This window comes from Cupressus sempervirens, chromosome 9 (assembly GCF_028749045.1).
Source record: "Cupressus sempervirens isolate cs-2001-9-10 chromosome 9, ASM2874904v1, whole genome shotgun sequence".
Classification (NCBI taxonomy): Eukaryota; Viridiplantae; Streptophyta; class Pinopsida; order Cupressales; family Cupressaceae; genus Cupressus; species Cupressus sempervirens.
In genome coordinates, this window is record NC_143126.1 from 755,710,612 (window position 1) to 755,736,851 (window position 26,240).

The 26,240-nt window shown below is 39.8% G+C and overlaps 1 protein-coding gene across 1 annotated transcript in view; it reads left to right on the forward strand.

Moving 5' to 3' along the window:
• Positions 1-26,240, forward strand: part of APG3 (Peptide chain release factor 1) — a 234,547-nt gene that overhangs the window by 148,177 nt on the left and 60,130 nt on the right. Inside the window, exons 8-11 of the mRNA XM_089801947.1 lie at positions 2,393-2,458; positions 2,561-2,725; positions 3,242-3,314; positions 3,554-3,686. Of these exons, the coding sequence (XP_089658073.1) occupies positions 2,393-2,458; positions 2,561-2,725; positions 3,242-3,314; positions 3,554-3,686 (437 nt within the window). The remainder of the gene's footprint in view (positions 1-2,392; positions 2,459-2,560; positions 2,726-3,241; positions 3,315-3,553; positions 3,687-26,240) is intronic.

The window sequence follows — 26,240 nt, forward strand, 5'->3', positions numbered from 1 at the left end:
GTAAGATTGTTACTTGTGTGAGTTGTAAGCTTTGTCTATAATTCATCCAAGTTATCTTTGATTGATGTTATCTTGTGTTATTGGTAATTGTATCTCGTGCATTGAATAGAAAAGTGTTAAGAAGCAATTGGAGCTAGAGCTTTGACCAGGAGCAATTGTGGAAGTATATAGCTAGAAGCTTTGTCTGTAGCTTATATTTTCTTCTTAATTCACAAAATAGTTAAAGTTATTGTTACTTTTAGGAGTCTTTGTGCCCTAATTGTAAAGCTTTTCCATATAAAAGTACGACCGGACTTAGAGCCAAACCGCTGCATTTTCAGCTATCCTTTGAGTTAGTGAGGGTCTATCAGTATCATTGTTTCCAGCTCTTGATAGAAGTGTAGTTAGAGATTCACCCTGCCCATTACTTGCTCCACAAGTAAGTGGATTCTTTCTTGAAAGATAAGAAGAAAGGATATTGGTAACACCCATTTTATAAAATCTCTAGACTTCTTGCTTACCTTGAGGTTAATCCAAGGAACGGTGAGAATGGGGAGCCTTCCCTTTAAGGTAGGAGAGACTCTGTCTTACACACTGTGGCTGGTCATCCCATTTTGCGACTGGATTTTTACTCAAAACTGTCGGTTGCAAAATATCATGTGAGTCCAATATAGCTTCTTTACTTAGTTCAAAAGGTGGGTTACTATATGTCTTGTCCATTTGAACTTCAAATAAGGGGTTAGGAATAAGTTAAAGAGTGCCCTTTTTTCTGAAATGAAACTTGTCTAGACCCAAAATTTTGTCATATGCTTTCTCATCTGATTTTTACAATACATTGTTTCTTCCTCTATCTTGTGATCTTCTGATAAGATCCTCTGTTTGCTTGTATTGATCATCCTTGTCCATTATCCTTTGTAACTTATCTTTCCATGCCTTTGATGTTGTAAAGGCTTGTTCTTCAAGATGACTAGATTGGATACCAATGAATTCTCTTACACTAGAAGCATTACTCCTATTATCTTCAACTATGGATGAGTCCTCTTTGGAAGCTGAAAGAGAGTTTTGTTTAACCATCAATGCCACAAACTTGAATTATGATTCCAAGTTTTAACTTTTATGTTGTCATTTCCTATGTATGATCCTTGTGAGAGCATGAGGTCATCCTTATCATCTTTGTGAATCCATGTATTTGATCTATTTGTGATACATGAGTTAATAATCTTTTCTTTCTCTCCTTACATTAATGGTGTTTGATGATTATTTCTTTCTTTATCCTTCCTTTGGTTTTCAATTTCACTTTCTCCCTTTGGTGTAACTACTTCCATTCCCTTCAATGTTGCATGGGTGTGAGAGAGTAGTGGTGTAATTGTTGTATTGCAATCACTTGTCTCATCTCATGTTCCTTGGAGTGCTCATGACATCCATTTTCCCTTCTTAAGTCCAAGTGATGACTGCTTCTTAGGTGAGTACTTTATTTGCTTTTGTCGCCATTGATCTTTTAAATTGGATAAAGTAATTTCTTGTTGTTCTTTCACATAGATGAATGATGAATGTCCTCAACAATTATGGAATGCTATTGGTTTGGGCCTATCAACAGCTTGTCATGCTTAGTCAAGGGTTAATTTGTTGCCTTTTATGATCAAGCTTTTTGTTGCTACTTAAGTCATAGCTGTCTATTCCGATTCCCTTCAAACTATCATTTCTTTATGCACGTACCTTGGTGTTACTTCATATGTCGCTGATCTGTTGTCGCAAGGATATCAATCTTCCTCACAACAATATCATCGAGGGTGTTGAATAGGAATATTAGTTTGTTTTACTAGAGTTGATGTTATTGCTCTGTTCCATAAGTAGCAATCTTAATGGACTCTATATATTATTATGAGTTGTTTCTTACTCATCGTTTGGATACAAATGAAGGCATCTTGATTCCCTTTATTGTAAGATAGTCTTCTTCTGACCACTACTTATATTCATTGTAAGATATAATATATATTGTAAGGGTTTTGTATATAAGTTTAAATCTTCAATTAAAACTTACAAATTTGTTTTCTATTGATTCAAGTTCCAAGTGCCCCCATCATCACACCCTTTGACAACTGTGCAAATTTACATGAAAAGGTGTATGAGAGTTATACAGCAACAGTGTCGTAAATTGTAATAATATTATGGTGTATTGGGTTTCTTATCTAAGTTATTGCATGAAAGATCATATTATCTCCTAAGATCTTTTTGACACTTAATCCTTATCAGGAGTGCATTTCTGTTATAATATTTTGTTATCATTTGTGCACCATGTTCTGAAAAAATCAGTATGGTTAAATTTTCTACTTATGTTTCAAAAGTAAGGGTGCTATCATGGTTTTAGTAGTTATATATTTATAATATTCTTTCTATTTGCTAATAAAAACAGGTTCATATGTATCAAAAATATGCTGAAAATAATGGATGGAAGTGTTCACCCATTTCCTACACAGAGGTATAAGCAATAAATAACATTGTTAGATTTTTTTTCAAAATATTGTTTCATTTCAAAAGATAATATTCATTTACTGTTGTTATTAAAACTTAATTTCTCCAGGCTGATAAAGGTGGTTTCAAGCAATATGTAATGGAAATAAGTGGTGAAAGTGTCTATAGTAAGCTTAAATATGAATCAGGAGTTCATCGTGTTCAACGTGTTCCTCAAACAGAATCACAAGGTCGTGTTCATACATCTACTGCTACTGTTGCAATAATGCCAGAGGTAACAAGTTTTCTTTGGATTTTTGTTGTTGTTATGAATCCATATGTAAGGAATAAAGGATTCAAGGTCTTTATAATAAAACATACTAAATATTTTGATTACTAATAGAGCAATATGATGAGCTGCCAATAGTCCCATGTTTAAATATAAATTTCTAAATAATTGAGTGGTTGATGATAGTCTACATTTAATGGTATTGGAGGATGTACCACTTTCAGTATAAAGGCTTAGGAGGATCTCTATCCACTATCGTTTCCCATCTAAATCAAAAGTTGCTGGTCTATTTTGTTGAGTGAATGTCAGTGTTTGCCAAAATGATAACATACTTGATACTTTACACTTGAAGCCCTGCAATTTCTTTGTTTTCATCTTTTCTTTCTGTATTATCTTTTCACAGAATATACCTTACCTCTGGCTAAGCTTAATTAATGTAATCATAATGGCTTGTTTATATATTCAAATACCTTTTAGGATTGGGAAATGTAATTTTTTGTTGTTAGTTGAACGTTTGTGTAGGTTGATGAAGTTGAAGTGGTAATAGATCCCAAGGATATAGAGCTCTCAACTGCAAGGTCTGGGGGAGCTGGCGGTGCGTAGTGATGCATCCTGTGGCTTCCTTTTTCTAGATTATGTATTGCAAGGATCCTTAATAATACTATTCGATTAAAGTATTATTGATAAACTCTATGAGCAGCATGGGCTATATTCATCATCAAATATAAATATGCTTCCTTTTGAATACCAAGAAATAGTCCTCAGGTGGATGCTTCAACAATTTTTTCACAAAGATTGATTTGCCATTATGGAAAATTTTCTTTTAATGCGCAGGTCAAAATGTGAATAAGGTTGAAACTGCTGTCGATCTTTTCCATAAGCCAACAGGAATCCGCATATTTTGCACTGAAGCACGATCTCAACTGAAGAATAAAGATCGAGCCTTCCAACTGCTTAGAGCAAAATTGTAATTCAACTTAAGATTATATCACTGCTTTTTATTCGTTTATCTCAGCTACATTTGTATGATCATCTTTGGAAATTTTATTGCATGCACAGTAATATAGGTGTCCAGCAATTTTATCGAATTAGTTTGTTTATATTTTTCTCTTAATGACATGTATTGGCCCACTTGGAGGCATTTTATATATCATATGCATACTTTTGTTTTTCTTAGAAAGTTTATGGATTCAATTGTGTTACAGTTTTTGCATCAACGTTTTGGATCACACTCTGTGATCCATCATCAGGATGAAGAATGATAGAGAACATGGATCACAGAGTGTGATCCGAAATGTTGATACAAAGACTGCAACATAATTGAATCCATAAACTTTCTAAGAATTCTATGGATTGTGGAAATATGCTTTCTACTATTTTTGGTATGCTTACCCTCAAATTATATTTATCTGCCTTCTCTTGATTTGGTGAAATCCATAAGCAACAGTAAGGGATCAGATTTTTTTCCAAGGGGAAAACTTTGTACAAGTTATTGACAGACTTGAGAAAATCCAACTTTAAGCTCTAGGAAATAAATTTGCTCAAAAAGGATTTTTCCTGGAGTGTTCAAATAAAAAAAAATGATTCAAGTTTTAAAAAAAATCCCATGGCTTATTGATTTTGTAGTTAAAAAAATGACAATTTATAGTAACAACAACAATACTTGAAATTTATTAGAGCTCAATTAAGACTATGAAAGAGAGATATTGAATGACTGGACTTTAAACAATGAACCTGAATGATTCTACTCGCTCAATTATCCATGTGAAACAACAGTTCTCAAATGTAATGGACTATTTGGAGAAAATCACGAGTAGAGGAATTTTTAATTCAATTTCATATATGAAAATGAGAATAATAATAGTTCAAATTAATTTGCCAACATGAATGGAAGTGAGATTCAAGAGAATTTACACTGTTCACTAAGCAGATGAATGGCCAAAGATATTGGTTGTTGTATATTTATTTTCTCAATTTAGCTTCGTTCTAAATTCTCCCTCTAATTACATTCTTTCATCTAATTATAGTGTCTTATCGTGGAACTTCTTGTGGATTGGCAAACAAAGGAGTCTATTTATTATTACTCATTCAATATAAAATGACAAAGCAATGGCAGGTTGCTAACTGGGTGTAAGAGTAGTAACATGTGTTAGACTGACCTACCTTTTACACTTACAATTGGAACCAATCTAATCTGCCACTAATGGAATGTTTTTTGGCTGACATAGATGATACAAATCACAGCTATTCTCCCTCATTCTACTCCTTTCTTGGGGAACTTTTCTATTAGTTGCATTTGTCGCTCTTCTCTTTCCCTTTTCAAAGACCAAACAAGCATGCATGCTACCCAACCACCACATTCTTTCCATTTTTGTGTATTTGTTGTTGGGTCCATTGCCTCTCGAGTTCCATATAGAGAAAAATTGTAATGAATTCTCATGTCAAGTGTAGTTTATTTGAGCAATGTTCTTGACAACCAAGAAGACTTATGTACACCTTGTCTTCAAGTGTTTTAGATTTGATCTTAAAACCATACATTTCCTGCCAAGGCAAAATTGCTACAGAATCACCACTTTACTTATGGGAGTCACACTGTTAGCATGAGTATCTTCTACCATTACATGATTATGCTTTAAGAAATATGCTATTTTACTTTGCAACAATTTTTAACCTTATACAGTTCTGAAAATGGTTGTATACGTTACAATGTCGCATTTACAAATGCCTTCTCATCACACATTCTTCAAAGCATCAAGAAATGCACACATTACACAAGCACCTTAGCGTCAAACACACATCCACTGCATGCAAATTTACACCAACTTTGTGCTCTATGTGACAAATAAGTGTTGCACTATGAGTTATGTAGGGCAATATGCTCCCAAATTCACAACATATGTAAGGCTGCAAAGTAGCCTAATACCAATGAACACTACATCGAGCAAGACACTTGAGTCAAACTGTAAATAGTTTTGGAATCATGAATCTATTTTTGTTCTGATTCAAATCTGTAGTATGATTTTTTTTCTTGAGTCCTTTCCATTTTGTGTGTCATAGTCATACTTGACTGATTGTCTATAACAAAATTGAGACATTTTGAATAGGTTCCCTGTCATAAGATGTAAAAATCCATAAAGAGTCTTGTTGTGAGGTTTTCACACCATCGTCCAATTCCAAGTGGGAAACCACTCTTTCTCTTTGCAACAAGAGTTGTGGTCTCAATTGGCCTCATTTTAGTAGCAATTTCGGCTTCTCCAAGTCAATAGGTTAGATTCAAGCAACGCTAGGTGCGAGATTTGTTCAATTTGAGATAGAACCGTTAAGGGAAGAGGTTTGCTAGTTAGGTTTCCAATACTTAAAATTTCAAGGATGGAATATGTAACGGAATATGTAACCGCTGATCCTATACATATCCTCTGACCTAAATTTGACACTGTGATAGGAGACTGTATCCTCACTACTCACCTCATGATCACTCTCCTCATGTGCACTAACAACCTTGCACATGTACATCAATGAGGTAGTGCTACTGGGTACCTCTACCAATACCTCCTTTGAAGAAGTGGAAGCCATTGTTGTATCAAGCTCCTCAAATGTCTCTGCTCCTCCCTCATAAATAAGTCCTTGTAAATCACGATCCTGGGACCTATCATCATTCAATTAATACTTTGAGTCATCACCCAACATCTGATATAATACACTAGACTTGTTGCAGCATGAATCATCATCATATAAAACATCAGAGGTCCCCGTTGTTAGTAAATTCTATATTGTTGCCGACGGGTAGAATTGTATCCCAAAGGGTGCGTGACTGTTGAGTCATCCCTTTGGGATAGTAAATGTACATTACCTAGAATGGACTATTGGATCATCATCATAATCATATTGTAAGCATTGGAGTGCATATTGCGTATGTTTTGTGTGATATCTTACTGTACTACATTCGATAAGTATCTATTTACCTTGTATGGTAAACATTTGGCGCTGTTGCCAGTCGAACCTGGAACAAAGGAAGTGGTATGAAGAATAATGCTAAATCTGCTCAATAAAGATAGGAATAAGATAAAAGAGAAGAATGAGATATGCACAACACAGGAAGTATTAATTTTAGCACAACAAGCAAAGTGCAGATAGAAGCTTCAGCAGCTTATCAGCGGACAGCGAGGGGGTGAAGGAGCACAAACGGAGGGAGTGCATTCACTTAGCAGACTAAGGAATGCTGAGGAATTGCTAGAAGAAACTTGACAGCAATTGAATTTGGTGGAAGAGACAAGGGAGGAGTTCCTTAACTTGTATACATTGAGGGTAGGGAATCTGAATGGAAGGGAAGTAACTCGCACAGCTCGAAGTGCGGAAGGAGCATGAGCATGGAGTCAACTCTTCATTCCTGATACACCTGGCGAACGGATATAGGTAGAGAATTAAACAATTTCGCTTGAGGAAGATCATTTCTCATTGAGTAACGCGCTTGTCCAAAGCAGTGTGGTTGTGTAGAAGAATGTGGGTGCTCAAAACAACACAGGTACTCAGAACAATGCGGGTGCACAACAAATACCACAAAATCAGAAGAAAGTAGCAATGACAAGACCAAAGGAAAAAATGCCGAAGTTCAATGGTGATGGGACAATAGATTCGATTAGACACTGTAAAAACATGCGAAACAATATGGACGACGAATGGTGTAATGAACCAAGATGACTAGGTCCGACAGTTCCTGGTGACCCTACGAGGTGTAGCGATTGATTGGTTTTTGGATGCCGATTTGCAGAAATTAACTACATGGACAAAAGTCAGGAAGGAATTCATAGCAGAGTTCCGATTACTAAGGGACGATAATGAAACTGTGGCAGAAATGTACAACACAAAGTAGGGAAAGAATGAAATGATCTGTATGTATTTAAGAAGACTGAAAGAGTTGGTATTGAAGATGGAGAGCCCACCGATGGACGAATTAAAGAAAAGATGGTTTGTTGAAGGGCTATGACTGACACTAAACAAGAAGATGAAGATTGTACCTCCAACATTGTACATAGATGCGTATAATCGGGCGATTGATCTAGAGAGTGAGCAAAAAATGAGCAAAAAGAAGCACATCGTTGGACTTAGACGATTCATCTTCCGAAAGTAGTAGCAGCGGCGAAGAATCAACTAAGAAGTTTCGACTCGGTAAAAGGGGAATTGTGGTGTATAGACTGTAAGGAGGGCCACACAAAGGGCTCATGCTCGAAAAAACAAATTTGCGATATCTGTCAGATTGTTGGACATTCCACAAAGGAATGCTCGTTCAATATGAAGACAAAGGGACACCAGCAAGTGTTACTGACACAACAAGTATCCGCCATAGGAGCAAGAACGAACAATGACGCAACCTCAGGAGGATACCAGAACAATAATCGATGTGGACAAGGTACGTCTGGGGGCATTTCGCTAGAGACTATACCACAAAGGAAACACCACAGCTGTCATGCAGATGGTGTAGTCCGGGAGACCATGAGGATTCGAAATGCCTGAAGCAAGGGGTGAATCTGTTAAGCATCAAAACATGTGATGAGGAGATACTAGCCATCATTTGCGAACAAGAAAAGAAGGCAATGTACCCAAATGCAGAGGAAGAAAAGAAGAGGTTGTAGCAAGCACGAACGAAATTAGAAAAGGAAATGGAAGCTAGAAAAGTACAAACAAAAGACACTGCTGGCACTTCGAAGAGGAACCTGGGAGAAAAAAATATTATAAGGCAGGTAATGCAAATGGAAGTTCCTATGAAATTAAATGACCTGCTTACAATGCCTCAGTTGCGGATGGCGATACTGAACAGGAAAGGAGGGCAGCGGAGCGATTGCAACAGACCCAATGCTATTGGCACTCACTACGAGGAGACATCTGATAGTAGTAGAGATGGGTATCCTAGGAACCGTACTCGTGGACATAATTGTTTATGGAGGGTCAAGAGTAAACATTTTACCAGAGGATATATGGAAAAAGTTGGGACAACCTACATTGTGGCCACCTACATTTCAAGTACTCACTGTCGATTAGCATGGGATCAAGCCTTTAGGGACCCTGATGGCACAACCTGTAACCATCGGAATGCAACCATTCCTGTTGGATTTTGTGGTCATACCGTTAATAAAAAAAAGGGTATGATGCCATCCTCAGATGGGGCTGGTTGATGCAGGCAAAGGTGAAAGATGATTGGAAGCAGAATACCCTATCCATGGAAGGTGGAGGCTGAATATGTATAATGGATCTGCACACACAGATGGTAGGTGAGGAGGCAACTTCGTCAGATTTCGAAGGTGAATGTGACGACAAGGGGAAGAAGAGAATGGAACTTGACAAAGGAGTATTGAGATTAGGAGGGTCAAATGATAATGACCTGGACTCAGTGAACGACTTACTCCATTGGCAGATGGAGGATTACGAGCTCTTTTCAAGCTGTAACATGTTGGGAGTCAAAGAGGGAAAAGAAGGGAACAAGTTTCCGAAAGATTGTAGTGAAGTGAAGGAGGGAGAAGCGCATGTAGATGAAATGTTGGCGTATATGTTTAGTGATGACGAACCTATAAAATATGAAGAGCCTACTGTAAAAATGATGAACTTAGGAGATGAAGCCAATCCAAAAAATATCGTTGTTGGAGATGACTGAAATCTAGTCCTGAAGGCAATAGCGTTCAAAATATTTATGGAGTATAAGGACGTGTTCGCATGGATGTATAAGGATTTGAAAGGAATACCGCCGGAGTTATGTATTCACCGGATTCCGTTGGTAGAAGGTGTAGTGCCCGTACAGAAGCGACCATACCGAATGAACAAAAATTATGCCACACATGTCACTGATGAGATCGATAGGATGCTGGAAGCAGGAATTATTTTTAGGGTGTAGACGAGTGAGTGGGTATCACCGATTGTGATATTTCTGAAGGACACCACACAGATAAGAATATGTGTAGAATTTTGATGCCTAAATGCTTTAACGATTAAAGATCCATTTCCAATACCATTCACCGATGGCATTCTAGAAGTTGTGGGGCATGAAATTTATTCATTCATGGATGGGTTCTCTGGATACAACCAGATATCCATCGCCGAAGAAGATAGGTTGAAAACAACATTCATAGTGGAAGATGGAGTATACGCCTATAACAGGATGCTGTTCGGACTGTGTAATGCTTCGACAACGTTCTAGAGAATTATCTTAACACATATTTGATAAAATGTCTGTCAGAAACTTTAAGGCATTCTAGGATGATTGGTCAATTTTTAGCGCAGAAGATAAGCATATGATAGCACTCGGTGAATGCATGGAAAGATGAAGGCGGGCGAGACTAGCACTAAGTCCAAAGAAATGCAGGTTCATGGTGCCACAGGGGAAGCTATTAGGACACAGTCTGCAAAGCAGGGTTGAAGACGAATCCTGACAAAGTTTAGGTAATTTTAGAAATGCCACCATCGACAGATGTGACAGAGGTAAAATCGTTCCTCGAACATATTGGATACTACCGTAGGTTCATCAAGAACTTTGCAAAAATATCTCACCCGCTCGGCAAACTAACTTGCAAGGGCGAGCCTTATAAATGGGAAGCGGAGCAAAATGAAGCTTTCGATGGACTAAAAACGAGGTTGGCCACAACACCGATCCTAGCTTATCCGAACTGGGATAAGGAGTTTCATGTTCATGTTGATGCATCGAACTATGCGATTAGAGCAACGCTGGCACAGACAGGTAACCACGGACTGGATCATCCAGTATACTTTGCTAGTAGACTGTTATCTAAAGCGGAGAAAAATTACAGTACGACAGAACGAGAAGCACTCAAAATGGTGTACGTAGTACAAAATTGGCATTATCTACTGGCAACACCGTTCGTATGTTATGTGGATCATCAAGTATTGTTATATCTTATGAACAAGCCGATCATACAAGGAAGGATAAGTAGATGGTTATTACTGTTGTAGGAATTTACATTCAACATTGTGGTACGACTAGGAAAGAGTCATGTAAGTGCGGATCACTTCTCGAGGATATAATTGGGAGAGCCACTAGAGAGAGTCAACGATGATTTTCCTGACGCGCAACTATTTCATATTGCAGTACTGCCATCTTGGTATACGCGTATCAGAGAGAATCTCTCGACGGGACAGTTTCCTAGCGAAATGTCACCGAACAAGAGGAGGAAACTAGTGCTAAGGAGCCGAACATTTCGATTGATCAACGGGTTATTGTATAAAATGGGACTCGATCAGATATTAAGACGGTGCATGCTGGAAGAGGAGATTCCTAAGGTGTTGAAGAAAGCGCACGGGGGACCAACAAGAGGACACATTGGGTCAGACACAATTGCGCGGAAGATACTTCTGGCAGGGTTATGGTGGCCAACCATGCACAATGACGCTAGGGAGTGGGTCGTTGCTTGCGATACATGTCAGAGAGCTGGAAAACCACTGAAGAGAGACTTCATGCCTTTGAATCCCTCACAGGCACAAGAGTTATTTGAAAGATGGGGGTGGGACTTTGTTGGACCTCTTAAGGTAAGTAAAACTAGAAGATGTAGGTACATCATGGTGACGACGTAATATCTAACCAAGGAGGTGGAGGCATGGGCACTACTGGACAACTCTGTGGTAAGCACAACTAAATTTATCTATGAGCAGATAATCACAAGGTATGGGATTCCGCTGCAGTTGACAAGTGACCGTGTCGGACACTTTGTCAATCATGTTATCCGACTACTGACTATAGAATTCAAAATTTACCATTCTTTGTCAAGCCCATACTACTCGAGAGCCAACGGATAAGCAAAAGCCACTACTAAGATCCTAGTCGGAGTGATTTATAAATCTTGTGCAATTGAGGGAGAAGATTGGGAAGAAAAGTTGCCATCAACATTGTGGGTGTACCGCACTTCATACAAAGTAACTACGGGACAGCCTCCATTTTAGTTGATGTATGGGTAGGAGGCTGCAGTATTGACGAAATTCATGGTACCAAGTTTAAGGATTGCGATTGAGAACAAATTGGGAGATATGGAAAGTTTGAGGGAGAGGTTGTACAATTTAAATAAACTGGATGAGTGACGACTGCAGACACAATGGGCCACAAAAATTACACAAAATAGGCATAAGGTATGACATAACAAGCATTTAAAATTGAATAAATTTCAACCAGGCTAGTTAGTTTTGAAATATAATGGGCAAAATGAGATTAGATTAGGAAAATTTAAAGTGAAATGGGTCAGACCATATAAAATTCGTGAAGTGGGCGATAATGGAGCAATAAAATTATTGACGCTCAATGGGAAGGAAGTAGCCGATGCAGTGAATGTGTCCAAGCTAAAAAAACTATCATGAAGGAAATAACAAGCCTCTGCAGACGAACAACTCAGAGAGAATATAAATAATAGATAAATACTGTATATATGTAAAATAAATGTAAATAAATATAAAATTATAATAGCTTAGTGATAAAAGAATAGATTGAAGGCCATATAATACTTGTCTATGGCTTCAATAAAGCACAGGTATTGAGTGCAAGAGAAGTTCACACCGTATGGCTATAAGTTGGAAGGACTAGACCATCGTACGACCCATACAAGGAGATACCATTTGTGGAAGCAAACACCATTGTATGGATAGGAGTAGTAGCACCGTACGACATTAGAAGAGCGTTGCACCACTTGACAAGGCACCATACAACAAGATAGAGAGGTAGAAAAGATGCTTGAAGCACTGTACGACAAAGGAGTGGAAACCATTTGGCTAGTACACTTGGAATCGTACGACATTGCAAAAGATACACTTTGCACCGTACAACATTGCAAAAGAGAGGGAGTTTCGCACACAAGAATGATGTATAGTGTACGGAAGCTAGGAAGGGAAAAAGTAAAGGGAGGCAAAATGTATGGTCATAACAGTGTATAGACATTGCATTGTGGATAGTTGTACACCATAGGGTAATAAGAGAGGATATAACAAAGAAATGCAATCAAGCATTATAGATAGAGAATAGAGAACACTATATGGTGTACAGACTTCTAAAGAAAGAACACGGACCGTACATCCATACCGTACAGTAAGAGGGAGTAGTGAAACCGTACTAGTGTGCCTACCATATGACGTATGACCTTCTTCAGCAGGGAACAAAAGTAGAGTGCCTATTGTACGGCAACAGAATACATAAACTGGAGTATAACCGTACGGTCATATTAAATTGCAAGTGAAGGTTTGTAAAACACATATTGTACCAATCAAGCAACATATTTCATTAAGGCGTAGAGACATCTAGCCGTACAATAGTGGAGCAGGGGCAAGCTTAGAGTGGCCATACGAGAGCATTATGGAAAGGAGTCGTACGGATCTGTACAAATGCCAAGGATAGTGAAACAAACTTTTGAAATAAAGTTGTACAAAGGGATAACTGACCGAACCAGTTTTTGTTCAAGCAAAACGACAAAAAGATGACAATTATGCATTCAGATGGTAAAAGAGCTTAGAAAAAGAAATTGGAAGAAGACATAGTGACAACTGCAGTCATGAACAAGAATGTAAAGACTTTTCCATCCGAAGTACGTGTAGCAGGAGGGACAAGTACAGGACCAAGCAAAAAGAAAGGGAAGCAACCAACACAGTCGGCTGCGACGGATAATCCCACAGTGCAAAATGTTTCATTTGAAGGGTTGAATGGAGCAAAATGTAGGAAGTGGTGGCAGGAGACACCTGATAACCATCCAGTGAAGGCCAACATTCGAAAGGCACAGGTTGAATGGGTAATACAAATGCTTGTATTCTGTATCCGAGATTATGAAGGATTTTTGTACCTCATGATAGAAACGTACGATAGGTTCTCTTGAACCAGTACATTTGCCTATCTTGGATGCAATTTGGTAATATCATTCAGATTGGTAGACTTCACATGGGTATTTGGGATACCTGGTCATGCACAAGGGGGAAGGAAAATAGATAGCAAATCAAAAAAGTTGAGTTAGGAGGTAAAGACACATTTGATACAACTGGTATGTGGGGATTTGACACAAATGGAGCAAGAAGCTCTCATGGACATGTTGAAGGGTAGAGGATTGAAGAAGTCCAACGTGTAGGAAGGGCACTGGCATTGTCTTATGGATGTAGTAAAAGTCGCCTCATAGGATTCAATCGTGCTTCAGACATTTCATTCCCACAGGTGGCGATGCTGAACGAGATTCTGAATGGAAGAGTGTACGACTAGGCTACATTGTTGGCAGAACGGATGTATGAATTTATGACACTGCAGCACAAGACGTTCTACATGCTACACTATGCCATTGGGTTATTTTTGGAGGCAACGACGCGCATGATCCCCAACGATGCACTAGAGGCCAAACCGAGACCACTCGCCCTAAGCGAACCCTCGATCATGTAGTGGAGGCATCTCAATACACTTGGCACCAAGACCACGATTGGACAGAAACGGCCGAGACCGGACGGTGGAAATACTGATAGTGGTCGCGAGGAGACTTCTTCTGAGGAGAGTGAGATCGAAGGGGAGGATGAAGAGGAGGTAGAAGTAATTACAGCTACACTGTTGAGATTTTTACGGCTTGCACTCTTAGCGACGACACACTTGGTCCTAGTAGGTATACACGACATTCTGGGCTTTGCCCAGTTCAGGCAGCCAGAGGTGATGACTTTGGCTACAATCACGATTCAGCTTGCTGCAGAGGCACATCCGTTACTGATGGAGACAGCCGTTTCGGAGGCAATGATGGAGCCTGCTCAAGAGGTTTTGCCAGCTATACCAGAGAGGGGGGCTAAAGTACTTGTACTTGATATGGAGACAGACACTCAGGAAGGAGTGATGGAAATACTGACAGGTGAGGCTTTGAGGACACCGGGTGTTCATTTGGACGTAGTGGGTTCAGATGCAGTGGTCATGGTGGATACGACATTGTTAGCATCACCTGAGGAGCTGGACAGAGAGAGCAGAACCCAAAGGTTGAGCACGTACCTTGGTATGAGGTTTCATTGTACCCCAGTGCCCCGAGTGACATACCTGCACACACCTACGTGAGAAGTAGCTCTGGAGGAAAACCCTCTACAGGCACAGGTGGAGGAGCGTCAACCGACACAGATTGATGGACTACCACATAGCGTTGTTGAGCAGATGGCGAAAGCAGTAGAGAGGGCTATGGGTGCTCACCAACAACCTCTAATAGCGCCAGAAAACGTGATGAGAGAGGCATTCTTTGTTGATATAGCGACTCTAGCGACTCGGGCTTGCCAAGTAGTGGCCTCTGTAGAGATACTGGCCTTGGAATCAGTAATAAAGGAGCTGTAGAGAGTTGTATCCTTCATGAGATTAGGATGTCCAAAGGCCTTTACAGTTTGTTTCAAGGAACAAGGATGGTCGAGTGTGGAGACTGCAGAGATGCCCTAGGATTGGGTCACTACGAGAGATCCAAGTATGGAGAGCCGAGTAGAGACTTTGACTCAGGAGATAGTTGAGATACATAGAGATGCGTACTACACCCTTTGGAGGAGCTAGGCAAACTAGGTAGCAGCAGAGAGGGCTCTAGAGGAGTCAGCTACCAGGCTAGCCGCGAAGAGGGCAGCCTGGGAATCCGAGAGGGCAACATTGTTAGCCTGACAGAGTCAGCTACAGAAGGTGGCAGTGGAGAAGGAACAGTTAGCAATAGAGAAAGAGCAAGTAGCAGAAGGGAAGGAGAAAGAGCTTGAAGAGATTGCTGGAATGATGCAATCAACTTTGGAGCGTCAAATGGAGGCTGAAGCAGAATTGAAAGTACGGAGGGAGCAAGTGTATAAGCTACAAGCAGAGTTGAACGAGCTTAGGGCATGAACAACTACTACACCAAGGATGCATTACTCTTCTTAGTGTCTAAATATATATGTAATTATTTGTTTGGTTGTAATTTGAGTTTTGTTGCAAGGGTTGTCTCTATTTTATCGTCTGGAGATGACTTTACTTTTTGGGGGGATGATATTGTCGGTAAAATCTATATTGTAGCCGACAGGTAGAATTTTATCCAAAAGGGCGCATGAAGGTTGAGTCAGCCCTTCAAGAAAGTATATTTACACCGTCTGGGACTATTGGATCATCATCGGTGTAACACGGGGACACATCCCTCGCCCCTCGAAATCTGGGCTGTCTCGGAGACGATGACATCCCCGAGACGGGGGATGATGTCTCGACGTTTCGGACGACGCCACTTAGAGTGCCACCTCTACCGGAGACGGCGAGATGTCTTCGAATGTGGGGGTGCGGGGGGATGCCAAGGAGTCTCCTTCATTGTGGGGGGACACCTAGACGTCTCCCGCGGCAAGCAAAAGAGGCACTTAAAAAATTAAAAAGTTGAACTTATTTTTTAAATGTTTAAATGATCTAATTTTATGGTATTGGATTGTGAGGCCCATCCATTCCTCCTCCTTTGTTTAAAACCCTTCTATTCTTCATTTTAATTCACATTTGCATTTCTCATTGTTTGCAACAGCAAGAAGAAGAAGAGTGAAGAACTGAGATAAGGGTTTGTGCAAGAGTGAAGAAAGTGTTTGTAAGTGAAAAAGGAGAGTCTAGGAGCAAGAAGAAGAAGAGGGTGGTGGTTCCGGGTTTACCGAATCTTGTTGAAGGAGTTTTTCAAGAAAGGTGGGTTTGTAACTTATTTTTATGATTTTCAAATGCATGTCTATGAATGTTTTCGTTTGTTTAAACAACTTCTATTATCTCTGAACTCTTTGAAATGTCTATTTTCGTTTGTTTAAATCGACGACTTCTATTCTCTTTCAACTGTATTTAGAAGGAAAAAGAAAAAAAAACGAGTATAAAACAAAAATTGACTTCCAATGGTTTCGTAGAATTTGGGCTATTCTGAGTTGATTTCAGTATGTAAGAAATAACAGAAAAAGTTAATTTAAAAAAAACAAAAAAAAAAAAACAATAAGCCTTGCCTATTCCATTTTTTTGTTCTTTGGTTGTAACTTGTTTCATTTTGTTATAGTTATGATTGTCATTTATAAATTTAAATAAATTATAATAGATTAAGATTCTTGATGTTTTAGTTTTACAATTTTTTTATTTAGCTTTATTAACTTTTGTTTTTTCATTTTGTGAAATGCAGTGTCACAATGAGCTCCTTCATTGATACTCATAGTGATGATGAGATGGAATTTCATTCAAATAGTGGTAGTGAATCAGATTATGAACTTGAGCCTGAGGTTGGGGCTAATGATGATGATGACACCGTTGAGAGGGGTGACCATGAGAGTGACATTGGGGTTCCGGTTGGGCCAAATCAGCAAGGGGCCTAAACTAGTTCCACTTCCATGCGTACTGATTTTATACTATCTGGTACTCCATCTATTGATTGCCCCTCCCTAACTTTGGTAAGTTTGATCCAAAATCTCCTTTAAAACAATTTGCCAATAGAATAACAAGCGGATCAGGAACAAGTGGCACAAGAAAGTGGAGATGCAATATTTGTGGTGAAGATTGGTATGGTAGCATCACTAGAGTGAATGTACACTTCCTCTTTTGGATAGGTAAAGGTCTCTTGCCATGTAAGTTTTTGGCTGAATCCAAAAACTTGAAGATTAGAATTGAATTCAACAAGCTTTGGGGAGTTCGAGAGCGCTTGGGTCTTCCAATGCCTACTACCTTGGCTGGTAGGCAACAAATTCAGACTATATAGGAGGTGCATGAGCAACAAATACAGGGGCAACAACATTGAGGCATGTCTTCTTCTAGACCACATCATAGAGCTTGATCTACTACATTGCTAGGAGCAGCCTCCGCACCTTCCTCTACTTATAGCTCTATAGGTCTAGTAGCGGCTGAGATGAGCAAAGGGAAACGTAGGGTACAATCTAGTGACAACAACCCTATAGTAGAATTGTTTGCAGCCTAGACGAGAGAGAAGTTAGATGCATGCTTTGGGAGAATGTTATTCGCCAATGGTGTTCCACTTCACATTGCTCGGTCTCCTTATTTTAAGGAGGCATTTCAGAAAGTAGGAAAGGCGGGATTACCATCATATGTGCCACCAGGTGAGCACAAATTGAGGACCAAAATCTTGGATGATGAGTATGCCAAGATTAGTGAGTCCATGGAGACCATGAGGGTTGTTTGGGAGGAATCGGGGTGCAACATTGTCATGGATGGGTGGACGGACATTAGACACCGTCCACTCATCAATGTCATAGTCACATGTACAGAGGGCTCATTCTTTTTTATAGCGGTTGATTGTTCAGGGCATTGAAAAGATGCTGATTTTCAGTTTCAGATTCATCGAGAAGCCATTGAGGAGATTGGGCCACAAAATGTGGTCCAAGTAGTGACAGATGCAGCTCATGTGTGCAGAGTTGTAGCGAGGCTTATTGAGGCCACATATCGGCATATTTGGTGGACTCCTTGTGTGCATGCTATGAACAATGCTCTAAAGGACATGGGGAAGATTAGTTGGATAAAGGGAGTGGTGAGTGATGGTAGAGATGTGTAGATGTATATCTGCAAGCACCACACCTCACATGCACTATTTAGGAGCTTTGCCAAGAAGGAGTTCCTGAAGCTAGTTGAGACATGATATGCATCCTATTTCTCTTGGAGAGAATGCTTGAGTTGTAGGAGCCACTGCAACTAATGGTTATGACGAATGAATGAAATAGGTGGGATGGTTCCAGGTTAGAGCAGGGGATGAGGGTGAAGGATATAGTTAAGAGTGAAGTATTTTGGAGCGATGCAAATACATTGTCTCTATTATTAGGCCAGTCTTCGAGGTGATCAGGTATGGAGATGGGGATGCGTCTACACTTGGAGAGGTTTATGAGTGCATTGATTCTATGCTTAGGCAGATGAGGGTAGTTGTGCGAGAGAAGGACCCCACATTAGCCTTCTACAATGATCACATTCGGCCTATTATTCAGCATAGATGGGACAAACTTAACACACCCTTACACATGGCTGCATATGCATTGAATCTGAGGTGCTACATGACTAGGCCTAGTAGAGTTACACCACTTTACGATGATGAGGTGATTTATATTATAGAACACTTTAAGACTTAGATTCTTATCATATTATAAATTAAAATCATTTACATTACTAGCATCTTCATTCTTCTATTTGCTAATAATTTGTACTTTAAAATTTTTTTTAGGTGAAGGAAGGCTTCTTCAAGTGCATAGATAGGATGTTTGACCTTGAGACAACAGCTAAGGTTTGCATTGAGTGGACCAAATTTGCTACTCTTAGGGGTTACAATCAAGCGGCAAAAGCGGATATCAAAACTATGGCACAAGAGGATCCCATTTTGTGGTGGTCAGCTTATGGAGCAAAATCTACAACCACCACACTAGCTATTTGTTTGCTGTCCCAGGTACTTAGTTCCTCAACTTTTAACTTTTCATTGTTTCAATGTTCAACTTCTAATTCCCGAGTCTTACATTGGCCAATTATTTTTCATCTCAGGTTTCTAGTTCCTCAGCTTCTGAGAGGAATTGGTCTACATATAGCTTCATCCACTCTCTTAAGAGGAATAGACTTACTTCTCAGAGAGCAGAGAAGCTAGTGGCTGTATACAGTGTGTTGCGTATTGCTGACTGCAAGACAAGTGTGTACAAGGAAAGCCCAGCATCACGATGGGATGTAGAGCCTGAGGAGCCATCACAAATTGATGCTTTAGATCCAACCACAGGGCTAGTTGGTGTTCCCTTTTCGGCTCTTGATCTTGGAGAGACTGATAGTTCTAGTGGCGATGAGTTTCAACTTCTAGCCTCTAGGGGATGATTATTGATCATTGATTTGGCATTTTGATTTGGACTCTTGGAGACTTGTAGTTTTTGTTTGCATTATATACTTATTTTGATATCATGATTCATGGCACATGATAGTTATTGTAATCATCTTTATGTCATGACTCATATGATCATTGATTACTATTAGATAGTAGAATCTAGATACTCATACTATTAATCTGAAGACTGATATATAGACTAATATTTATTATTTTTTGATGTTCAATGTTCTTTGTTTGTTTGTCATTTGATCATGAATCATGATGTTCTAGTTGAAAACTTCAATGCAATGTTCAATGTTTAAGTTTTTTACATCTTTGTATCTTATATTGTATAATTGTAGTACATCTTTTTATAACTAGTATTTTAAGTATCATATGTATAGTATATACAGCCTTGCTCCCTCCGCCACCCCCTCGTCCCTTGCTGCCATCCCCTTGCTGTCCGCTCACCATCCCCAAATCAAGGCCCCTTTGTCCCCCCGTCTCGGAAACTTGTCCCCTCGTCCCCCTGTCTCCTAGGGCGGTGTAACTATGATCATCATCATAATCATATTGTAAGCATTGGAGTGCATATTGCGTATATGAATAAAGTATCTATTCCGTGTGATATCTTATTGTACTACATGCGATAAGTATCTGTTTACCTTGTACAGTAAACAGTCCCCACATCACTAGTAATCAACATTGTCCAATTGAGGCCCCTCTACTATTGCCTGCTATTGCATACATGACTCAATGTCATCATGTAGATCAACATCACTGGGGCATAAATCTACATCACCTAACTCCTCCATAACACTCAAATTGTGAGTGCATAACTGAGTAGCTCCATGCCCCCATCTGTCTCACTTGAGAAGACTTCTATTGCATGCACCAACTCAATGCTACAATAGGTGCCATAAAAACTCCCAGTGCTTATATCCTCCACATAGTCTTCAAAAACAACACCCTCATCAAGAGAGTCTAAACTAACAGTGGTAACAACTGCATCTTTTGCACTCACACTATTCGCAACATCATCAACATAGTGACACAAGGGACTACTATCCTGAAAATCAAACCCTGTATTACCCAAATCCGCACTACTACCAAGTGATGTACAATTACCATCAAAGGTAGTTAGCATGCCCTAAGCATTTCCTGAAGCACTAACTCTGGAATCCTCAAGCTACTAGAAATTGGTGCTATTGTCTTGTAATAAAATATACACATCCACACATCCTTGTGTAGAATCTCCAACATCATAATTGTAGATAGGAATAGTGGCCTCCCCACTTAGCAAAGGATCATCTTCACCATGATCACAAACTGCTGAAAACTTCTAGATACCTTGGATATGAAAAAATCTAGTTTATCTTTCTGCATTTTTTGGCGAAGACCTTTTAAAAATGGAAACCATATACCTAGTTCCCCTGTTAATTGTCATTGGATCTGAATGTCTTGCTTCCATCCTTTTTTGATTTTGTCTAAGCTTTTCAATACTTTCCATCAGGGCATTTGTTTGCTTCCAGAGATTACTCTTGCTATTTAACTGGTTTCCATATTTATTAGATTTCCTGTATTTGTCGATAACTAAACTAAGTGCAAGACTGCTGGTCACTCAAATAACAATAGCAGAATGAAAATAATATTTTTTCTCCTAGCACACATGATGACAGGAAAGTTCTGTGATACCACTGTAAGAAACCTAACCAGTTCTAACTTCAATTCTGTAATATTGCTTGTAAATCTGATCACAATGTGCTGTCATGAAACTCAAGGAATATTATCAAACATTTAGCATACAATGTTTGAAACCGCTGTTATAAATTCTTTGTTTGTCTTCTTTAAGGCTCCGTTTGGTTGAGGAAGATGAATTTTTGACATAACCAGATTATCTTATAACCAGGTTTTCGAAAACCTGGTTTTGTGGTTTGGAAAGCCAACGGTCCGTTTGGTTGACACGGAAGATGAATATACTGTGGACCCCACAATATTATTAAAAAAACTGTCATAAAATTCAAAACCTGGTTTTAATTTCGAATTCCACCTTTTTATTGGAAGAAACTTCTTCCAATTTTTGACCAAAATTGGAAGATGAAATTGAAAACCGGGTTATAATTTTAACCAACCAAACACCAAATTGTTTTTGCAAAACCTGGTTTTGCCCCTGATAACCGGGTTTTGGCGCTCATCTTCCAGCAACCAAACGGGACCTAAGTTTGTAGGCTGCAAATGAAGTTATTAATTGCTTCTGACAATGCAAGGTTGTTATAGAAATGATATACTAGCTGTTTCAGACCTTTGGCAAACATATACATGTCTGAAGTAACTATCACAGCTAATAGACATAAAGATTGACACTTGCCATGTATCCCAATGTGCACCTACAACCACTAGGCATTACTACAAACACTTGACTTGCATACTAGTTGATTCAAGCCATTATTACAATTGAAAGAACTTATGGACAATGCAATTAATTTGAGGAACTTAATTATGTCTTAGGCATCTGGTGTATTGCAGCAGAATTAATTAAATCACCACGCCCAACTCCATAAATGGCAGCCAAAATGGGAAACACAGTCAGTACTAGGTAAGGCGCTGCCCTTTAACCTCTGACACAGTCCAATTAGCAGAAAATGTAGGCCCTGTATGATGATCGCAGCGGCTTGAAGATCCATGCTGCCCAGCTGTATTATATTGTGCAGAAAATAAACGCCGAGCAGTGGCATTACAAACCAAGGGAAACGATTGGTTGTTAATGCCCAATCAGGTAGCTCCAAATGCTTCTTATTAATGACAATAGAAGCCCCAAAATTAGACTATGATCGCCCAGCAGATAGAACAGAAACTCCCACCAATTCTCAACTCCAGCAATGAAAGTAATCTCCCAACTTGAACACTACCTTTCAGACTTAACAAATTTCCAATTGCCATAAAACAGTAACAATGGATTGATAATCAGAATTCAGAAGTCATACACAATTCTCCATGTGTTTCAATAGCTCAAAGTGTGAATCAGAAAGAGGAATCAGTCCTCACTGAATTCCATGTAGAAAACCTCAACAAATTCTTAAAATGAATGAGTGCAAATGTCATAGAATGAATTCCTTTCTCACAAAACCTTGCTTTTATAATAAAAAAAGATAACTTCTTCAAGACACCAAAAGCAAGTAGCTTCTGTCACATACTTTTCACTAAAGAGCCTTCATCAATACACTTTTCAATTAGAAGCTTTTATTTAATAATTTTGAATAAATATCTCTCAAGCTAAAAGCTTCATGAAGACACTTTTCACTTAAAAGGCTTCTTCAACACACCTTCAATTTATAACAACATAATGGTAAAGTTATTCATTAAGAGCCTTAATAAATAACTTATAATATGAAGCTCCATTAAATGACCCAATCAATCACTGAAGATGCCAATTACCAGGTACCTCAACTACACTGCTAAAAATAGTGTTTACCGTACTGGGTAAAGAGATCAATGTCTACATAATAGATAAGAACAACGTAACTCCTTTTATTATTCGCATATGCCAAAGACATTACATTATGCTTATGATGATGACAATGATTACCCGGAGGGTGTATATATACTTTCCGAAGAACCTTCCCGAAGGGGTCTGTCGGCTACATGACAATTACCGAAGGGCCTGTCGGCTACATAACAATAACCTTCCCAAAGGGACCTGTCGGCTACACAATATCTACCGACGACATCATCCCCCCCCCCCCAAAGAAAAAAGTCGTCTCTGGACGACAATTACAAAATATCCAAGAGAGATTAACAAAACAGAGTACATTAACTGACTACTACAACAAAATAGATCTGTATTCGTCACACCACTTTCACATTTGTTCCGTGCCTGCATCAAACTGGTCTCCAAAATTGGTTGCATCTGCAGCCTTTGCTAACACAATACTGTTTCCTTAGCTGACCTTGATAGCCACTTGTGCCGCTTTCTCTATTTCCAACTCCTGGGTACCCTGAGCCAAGTGTCATTGTATTGCCTCCGATAGGATGATCAACTCCTCCTGAGCTCTCTATGCATCCACCAAGACAGCTTCACGTCCAACACCTACTCCAAGTGCCTTTGGTACACAAACACTCCATGCCTATAGTAGCTCCAGGTCTCATCAACTGGTGACACTTTCCACGATTGATAACCGCAACAATTGGGGGTCTAGGGGGCAACGTCCCCAGCGGGGTCGAGGGGCAGTGCCCCACAGGGTCCTAGGGCAGCACCCCAAGTGCGCTCGCTGTCGCGATACAAGGCAGGGTCGAGGGGTAGCGCCCCCGCCGCCAAGACCAAATTAACACTTTGAAAGCCACACAAAACTCCATGGAACACACCAATTTTGTGATTTTCTACTCTTTCTGGCAACTACGTATGTTCTCCCTTCCCTTTGGCATCATGCGTTACTCCATTTGAACTGTTTCAATCTGTCGTCATTTTTTTTGGTCCTTCTCTTCTGATTGCTTCCCTTTGCCTTCTCTTCTTTGACTAGACAGAAAATGCCTACAACACCCTCAGCCAAAATCGACCTTTGCCAGAGCATGCTCGTACGACGGCACTGTTGTTGTGGTTTGGCAAAATAAATTATATACTTATTGGAGTCGTTGAATGAATCCCTGAATTATTATGCCGCCATGATGTTGCAGAAGGGACCGTACTGGTATGTCGCAAATCGTACGGTGCCCCACAAACAATATAAAATGATCCCACATTTGGTCGTATGATGAGTGTTGTATCCTCCACCCCTGTTTGCCATACGTTGGAAGTACTTGGATCACCGTACGGTGGTCTTGAAATGGATGCTGTACTGTGTCTTGCAAAGAGACTGTACGGTGCCTATCAGATGCGACACAACCAAGGCCACGGTGATTGCCAGCTGAACTAGATTGCGTCCTACCAATTTTCCATACAGTGGAGTACTAATAGGGCTGTACGGTGTTTGTGCATTAGAGCAATCAACAAAATTTGTATGGTACAATTGAAGACTTGGACAAAATCCGTACGGTATATATTCAAGATGAAACTCATATTGTCCAATACTATCTTTCCTCCGTTTTTTGTACGGTCATGGGAATTTTAAGAAGGCTGTACTGCGATTGGAGCAGCCGTACAGTGCCTTCCAGCTTACCGTACGGTGACTTTCTACTTCATTCTGTTCTTTTTTTAATTTTTTTTTATAACTCTGTCCTCACTTATCTTACTTATGTACAATATTTACATATATACAATATTTACAGTCGTTCTTTTCTCAGTTGTTCATCCATGGAGGTGCGTTATTTCTTTCATGGTAGACATTCAACTTCGACCTATTCACTGCGTCAGCCACTTCCTTTCCATCTAGCATCTATAGTTTTATTGCTCCGTTATCACCCACTTCCTGAATCTGGTACAGCTTGACCCATTTCACTTGAAACTTGCTTGGTTTGATCTCGTTCCGTTGGTCATACTTCAACACCAACTCTCTTGGTTGGAATTTGTTCAATTTCAGGTGTCTATCATGCCATGCTTTGCACCTGTGCTGTGTCACCTCCGTGGCCCATTGTGCTCGCAATCATCGCTCATCAAGTTTATTTAAGGTACACAATCTCTACCTCCGGTTTTCCATATCGCCCAGTTTGTTCCCAAAGCTCGGTACCATGGACTTCGTCGGCTGCCCCTTCTTGCCGTCAATAACACCTCCACTCCGTACTGCTGCAACTTTTATTAAACCCTTCCTCTTTGTTTCCTGTGGAGACCATATGATGTGTCTTCCTTGCTGCCATCACCTTTCTGCTATATTTGTGGTTTGATGTAACATTTCCTTTTTGCGCGATCGTACGGTGGAATCTTTCCGTTTTCTGGGTTCGTACTGTATGTTCTTCCCTTCCGTTTCATTCCTAACTGCCTTTCCTTCTTCCACTTCTCTGTATTCCTTTGAACATTCATTTCCTTCTTCTTTCTCACCTTCGTCAACCCTTAACATATTACAGCTCGAAAAGAGCTTGTAATCCTCCATCTGCAAGTAGAAAAGGCCGTTCAACGAGTCTAGGTCGTCCTCATTCAACCCTCCTTCTAGTCTCAATACTTTCTTTTCATTAGGTTCCATTCTTTTCTTCCCCTCATCATCATTCTCACTTTCACCTTCTGAGTTTGACGATGCTGCCTCCTTACCTACCATTTGTGTGTGCAGGTCAATTATGAATCTTCTACCTTCACACTCCATTGATAGAGTATTTTGCTTCCAATCATGCTTAACCCTTGCTTGTACAAGCCATCCTCGGTCCAGAATGGCGTCATATCCTCTCCTCTTCAGCGGGATGATGAGGAAGTCCAACAGGAACGACTGTGTTCCAATAGTCACTGGCTGTGCCATCAGGACTCCGAACGGTTTGTTCTCGTGCTGGTCCGCCGTTAATAATTGAAACGTAGGTGGCCACAATATTGGCTATCCCAACCTCTTCTAGGTGTCTTCCAGTAGCACATTCACAGACCCTCCGTCTACAATCGTGTCTGTCACAACAGTTCCGAGAATTTCCATCTCGACCACTGCCGGATGTCGTCCGGATGTGAGGGCTAGCAGCATTGGATCTTTTGCACTGACGCCACTTTCCTTCTCCCTTCTGTCCGCTATACTTGCTCCACTTTCCTGCTCCCTTCCGTGTTCTCCTAGTAGTTTAGCCGTTGGAGCAATGTTTGTGATTGCTGAACGAAGTTGAGGCATTGAGAGCAGCAGGTCACTTACTTTGATGGGTACTTCAGT